The 6028-nt window shown below is 55.6% G+C and overlaps 1 protein-coding gene across 2 annotated transcripts in view; it reads left to right on the top strand.

The window, feature by feature from the left end:
• The first annotated feature begins 2790 nt into the window (after positions 1 to 2790).
• The window catches only part of LOC144152829 (uncharacterized), a 55243-nt gene continuing 52005 nt past the window's right edge, over positions 2791 to 6028 (top strand). For both annotated transcript variants that reach the window (XM_077684312.1, XM_077684311.1), the window contains exon 1: positions 2791 to 4104. In XM_077684312.1, the coding sequence (XP_077540438.1) occupies positions 3814 to 4104 (291 nt within the window). In that variant the 5' untranslated portion in view covers positions 2791 to 3813. The remainder of the gene's footprint in view (positions 4105 to 6028) is intronic.

The raw sequence follows: 6028 nt of genomic DNA, 5'->3' as shown, positions 1-6028 counted from the left end.
CACAAGCACCGCAAAAGGTCACTGAGAGAGAGAGAGAGAGAGAGAGAGAGAGAGAGAGAGAGAGAGAGAGAGAGAGAGAGAGAGAGAGAGAGAGAGAGAGAGAGAGAGAGAGAGACGGCCGGCAGAACAGGGAAAGAGAGTCCTCAATGCCGGCTTCTCCGATGAAAATCAGCAGGCTGCTGAGCAGGTGTTTCCGGTGAGGTGAAGCTCCAAGTTGATTAGTCCTCCGCCGGTCGTAGCGGGCCAAGTGTGCTCAGGCAGCGTTCTCCTCTAGGAACAATGAGGGCCGCACATTCCCACAGGAGGCGGCGCGCACTGCACAGGCCCCAAAGGAAACATGTAGACACGAGTCATGCGTTCTCCAAACGCCTTCAATTTCTATCACCAACGCGTTGGCGGCCACCTCCTGCAGACGCTCACAACGCCGCTGGTGCCACTCGCCGCGGCGTGCAGTCCGGCCGTGCAAGTGCGCACTCGCATGCTCACCCACGGAGGTCTGGTATAGTTTATCTGCGTGGCTTATATAGGGCGTGAGGGGGACGTATCTTGCACCGCGTCATTTGTCGGCCCAGCCTCCACCTGGCGTGACGGGCATCATCGCCGGCCATTGCGAGCTCCTCTGTTAAAAACGGCCGGCATATCGAGCCACGGGCTTGCTTCTCGTACAGCAGTCGTCAAGGGGCTGCGAAAAGCGTTGCCCGGTAAAAGAGGACGAACGGTTTTTGCACACGTGCTGCAGTGAAGACGAGTCCGTCGATCATCACCTGCTGGCCTGTCTCCCATGGGACCAGCTTCTTGGCCCGGTGCCGCTTCGCAGCCTGCACGCGCGGGCCGAGACGGGCTTCTGCAGCCGCCGGGCTCTGCTTCTCTGAGAGAGAGAGATCAAACTTTATCTAAAGCGGCCCATGTCCGGGCTGCCGTAAATGTGGTTATGGTGGGCCTGGAAGACGTTCAGGTGGGAATTGCGCAGGTGTCAGGGCCCCGCACGTGGGCAATGTGCCGGGCGAGGCGAGGCCAAAGGATGGGGCGAATATCAGGCGGAGGAGCGGCCCAGTTTTCCCATGTTTATTGAAAATTCCACTCGATATTTCCGCCATGACTGGCTTCCTTTACGCTGGCATTTTATGGAATTCGGTTGTTTGTTTTTTTTTTATTCTTCCCGGTTCTTCCTTTTCTCTGTCTTCAATTTTACTGTCCAAATGCTTCCCGACCGCTCTAAATTTCCTTTATAGAGGACCCTGTACTTGAATAAGATATCTATGTCCCCTGTTTGGGTATGTTCCATTCGCGAAAGAACATCCGATGATCATCAGCATCATCATCGCTGTCGCACGCACGTGCCGAACGCGCCGTCGGATTCCAGCGAGGCCGGCGTGCTACGTTCCACGCTCGCTCGAACTGGTGACGACGAAGCACTTTGGTCTCGTCCTATGCCCGAGTTGATCGCCTGGTCTTTCGCGGCCCTCCTGAGCGGGTTTTCTCGAGCCGAGCGAGGACTGCAGTGCGCACAGCTCGCACGTTCGACCAAGGGCGCCAACAATTCGCCGAAGCGACAGCCCGTGGCAGATTCGAACCTCGGCAGTCGCCGTTCGAATTGACCTCCCTGACCAGACCCAGGTTAGTGGCTTCTTCGCGTGTCGTGATACCTTGTTGGGTGGAACATGGGCGAGACCATGAAGGAAAGGGAAGAAAAAAGGCCTCGTTGCAGCCATAAGCAAGCGCCGTGCAGCGAACGCGAGCGCAAATGGATGAAAGTGCTCCGTTGGAAAGCGTTTTCTTTTTGGGCTGGGCGGGCACAATCACAACCACACATAAAGCTCATGCATACCTTCTAGAAATTCAGCTACCGTAATTGGCGTAATTGGCTGTGCTCGATCGATATATGCTTTCTCGAGCGGTGGAACTGATATTCGCTATTGAGTGTTAGCGACTGGGCCGGGCAAAGTGTCTTATGCCTGTGCTACACGGCAACTTCCGAGTGACACTTGAACGCTCACTTGTGGAAGGCCTTTAAAACGGCCGTGCAGCGCAGGTATATTGTTAATGAGATATGTTGAGCAATAAACTGGCCCCTTCTAGCTTTCCGGGCAGTCGCCTGCCTGGTCACATGCAAGCTCGTGCAGAGTCTGTTTCGGCTGTGAGATAGGCGACGTTCGTCCTCCCCATCATCATCATGCTTGCCGAGTTCATTCTCCTTCTGAAGGCCCGATGCCGGCGCGAGCACTAAGCGGGCCACCGCCAAAATACGTTCGCCAATTGCATTCTCCGATAACGCAGTATGTGTATTGTTTCAGGACCGAGAAGACGTCACGGTTAAAATAGCAGTGCGCAAGCACTTTGGCGGCCGCCACTGGGGTCTGGCGACGGCGTCGGCTTCGTATCCGAGCGAGCGACGACAGAAGGAAAACGGCGGAGGAAAGTGTGTCGAAAATGTGTCGGGGGGCAACGCTGCATGGGGGAGGCAGTATGCTGAGCCCGCACGAGACGCTCGTCGGAGTGTCTGGGGAAAGTGTGAGGGGGAGGGACGGTGGCACGTTGCTATGGTGTCATCTCTCTCACATGCCTCCCACTCTCCTTTCGCCAGACGCTGCTGCTTCGTTGTCCACGTGAAATTTGAGCGGGAGTTTCAAACACAATTTGCAACATGCTCGCCGGCGCGCCGCCGTGCGTTCGCTGATCACGCGATCACTTAATCCTGAGACCTGCGATGTGACCGAGAAGACTGCAGTTCGCGCTGCGCACAAATTTCGCGTTAGGGAGTATGCTAACCGTCTGTGCGTTTTTTTTTTTTTTTTTTTTGCGTCTGCGAGCGGAGCCTCCCGAGTCTCCAGAGCTCGGAGAACGAGCGTTCTGCATGGTGCGTGTCTTTCCGTGTTTCGAAGGGCCCATGATTTCCTCGGTGAGGCGCAGTTATGGCACACAGCAGTATGTTCGTCTTCCTCACGGAAGGAGCTCGGCACATGGGCTCGAGGGTGGCACACGACAAAGCGTTTATTTAACTTGCAGGACGAAGTGCGGGATGGGCAGAGTCTAAAGTTGCGCGCACTTTTGTTTCACGTGCGCAAAAGCGCTTCGCGGCAGCGCCACCTTCATTGCGAATGCTCAGCAGAAAACGGCTGTATAACTGCATGCTGCGTCCTTGCAAGAACTACCGCCGTCAGCGCTCTAGAGGAAACGAAATTTGCCCAGACTTTTCAGCTCATTTCCGTGTCGTGCCCTAAAAAGGCTTCGCTGGCCATCCTCCTTCACGGAGTGGTATGGCTTGGTATTATTTTTGCTCGTTTAATACGATAGCGACCTTTGTGTTCCGCTCTTCTCTGGCGCTCAATGTCGAGTGGGAAAAAAAACGCATCCTGCGCAAAACACTGGGGCAGAAGCCATCCTCCGGGGGCATACGTCTCATAACTGCGATTAGCACTGTATCCGTGGTGGTGGTGGTGGGTATGTTGTCGCCGGGAGTCGTTCTATACCTGGACGCAGTGGTCTGGGCATAGTTTCTTAGTAAATATACCTGCACGCAGTGTTCTGGGCACGATATATGGGTCTGGGTGCATACCGAAAGGCCGGCTCGTCTCCCGGCCTCACTGTCGCGCACGGCGGAATTGGGTACTCGCGTTCCATATGGCGTCCTCGGACAATAAGTACGAGACAGAGAATCGAAGCACACGCTCACTTCGGACGTTCCGATGGGCTCGCTGCAGTGGGATTCCTAACTGGACCCGCGGGCAGTGCATGCACCGAGCTGTTGGCCACTAAGTGCCTACGACTTCTCAGTGCAACACACTGCGCGCCGCATGCAGCACCGGGCCGCGCATGTACTACGTCCCCTGGTGGGCTCCCTGTCCGCCGCCGCCGCCGCCCCGCGAGGAAGAGCAGCAGGAGATGTCGGGGGGCGGCGGCCGTCGGCGCGTGCGCACGTCGGCCCGGCAGTTCGAGCTGATCCTGGACTTCATGGAGCGGCACCCGAACCTGGCCACGTCGCAGCTGCACTCCGGCTACACCGTCCGGGACCGCAAGCGGGAGTGGGCCCAGTTCGCCCGCTTCCTCAACTCGCACGACCACCTGCCTGCGGGCGTGCACAAGGACGCCGACAGGTGGAGGAAGGTGCGTTCTCCGCCCCTCGTGCGAACATGAACGCGTGCACGCGCATAGGAGGCATAAATTCCACTCGCTGTCTTCAACACTCCCGACCCGTCACCACCCTCTCCATCCTCTGAGCTGTCCAAAACGACAAATACCGTTGTCGTCTAGATCATTCCAATGGCGCTCCTGTGCGGGCAGACCGCTGAAGCGCTTGACGAAGAAAGCCTTGTCGCAAACGAGAACGATGTGTGCTGATATCTCCCTCTGTAAGGAATTCCCTTTCTTACCACCACCACCTTAGCCAATCCCCCCGAGTGGGCATAAGACTGAGCCATATGATCTTCCTCTGGCGCAACCCCCGCCTACGCTGCCACTTATGGGGGGGCAAGTCATTTTCGCGTGCTGGTTACGCGATGTCTGGGCGCTGACCAGGAGGAGGCTCCCATCGCTCTAAACCCGCGGTTCTGACGGGGTTCCTCGGCCCCCGTTTGGCGTTTCCCGAATGAATCTGCAGTGTGCAGTTCCACTATCCTTTTGTGAACAAAAGAAAATTTACGAGTTTTTAACGCAGGAAACCCGGAGCATAGTTCCAGTAACATAGGTGACGGTTGCCCTGGGGCATAAGCGAGCCATTAAAAGCGACCAAAGCTCGCCGATCTCCACAGCGACCACGCCTTCTCGCAGTGCGCTCGAAGTGCAATAACCTTTTTGGGAGGTCAACAACAACACATAGCATGATGGGCGGCAGGGTTCCTCGACAGCTTTTTAGCGGTTTAGAGGCTAGCCTCCAGCGGCTTGTGGCCCGCACTGTGCCCACGCCACCGTAGATGACGCCGAGGAGAGCTAGGGTCCCGCCGTTTTCGACAATGCGCGGCTCATGGCGCCTGCGTTATCGGTCGTACGTTTGCACATAGCACAGACTCATCGCTCGTGGTTCACGGAGCGATCTTCCGTTCACTGCGTCATCGCATATATTCCCAAGGCCTACGATAGGTCGTCCCTCGGTGCCTGTTCTAGAATGGCGGCGGTCGCCGGTGGCCGACTCGCACTGTGCTCGCTTTAGAAGTTCCAGCTGTCAAGCCGAACGAGCTTCGAAGCGCGTTCTCGAGTACGCGGTCAAGGCGCGGCCCTCAAAAGTGCACGCGCTTGTCTCCTCCCCTCGCGGACGCTGCGCAACAGCGAGCCTTCCCTAGCTTAATTCACTCAGTGAGCGCGCCTTGCTGCTGCTGATGATGATGATGATCAAAGGCCTCCCCTTTGATTTGGGGTGACGGCATCTAGCCTATCTTGTTCATTTGAATTTAAATTTAGTTAACCCTCAACTCGGATTTGTTTTTAATTCTGCCCTGCCGCTACCCCTGGCTGGGATGACACTTTATCGACTTCCCTGCTTTTTTTCCACCAATACTCTAGCCGCTGCTTAGTAATACGTACTGCTGACCAGCTAATGCTTCCATCAACTGCGAAGCCCAGTGCCTCAGGAAGTAGGACTTTCCCCCCAATTCTATCCGGCTGAATTTTTTGGCATTCTATTACTATGTGGTCGATTGTTTCTTTATCCCTGCCACATCCCACACTTGTCTCATCCTGGGACAAATATTTGCTCATGTAAGTGCGAGTTCTCAAACAGCCAGCCCGCGCTTCAAAGAGCAACGCACTACCTTTATTGTTGTCATAAAAGTTCTCTTTCCAAATCTCTTGTTTGCTTGCTTTATAGATTCCCAGGGATCCGTTCTTTTCCATCCTCTCTGTCCACATGAGCGCCTCTGTTTCCTTCAGTTGCTTTTTATTGCCCCCCACTGTTTATTCGCCGCGGCCAAGTTATATTTAGTCGCCAGCTTTCGCGTCCTCTTCCGCCATGCAGTGGGTGTGCGCACTTTTAAGGTACATGTACCTGTGAACTCTGGCTGACCGCTTCTTCCCATTTAACTGTCTAAGCCGCTCC

This window comes from Haemaphysalis longicornis, unplaced genomic scaffold (assembly GCF_048455015.1).
Source record: "Haemaphysalis longicornis isolate Haplotype H1 unplaced genomic scaffold, Haemaphysalis longicornis Haplotype H1 scaffold_9, whole genome shotgun sequence".
NCBI classification, from domain to species: domain Eukaryota; kingdom Metazoa; phylum Arthropoda; class Arachnida; order Ixodida; family Ixodidae; genus Haemaphysalis; species Haemaphysalis longicornis.
The sequence above is the reverse complement of the archived record's forward strand: the minus strand, read 5'-3'. Positions and strand labels throughout refer to the sequence as shown.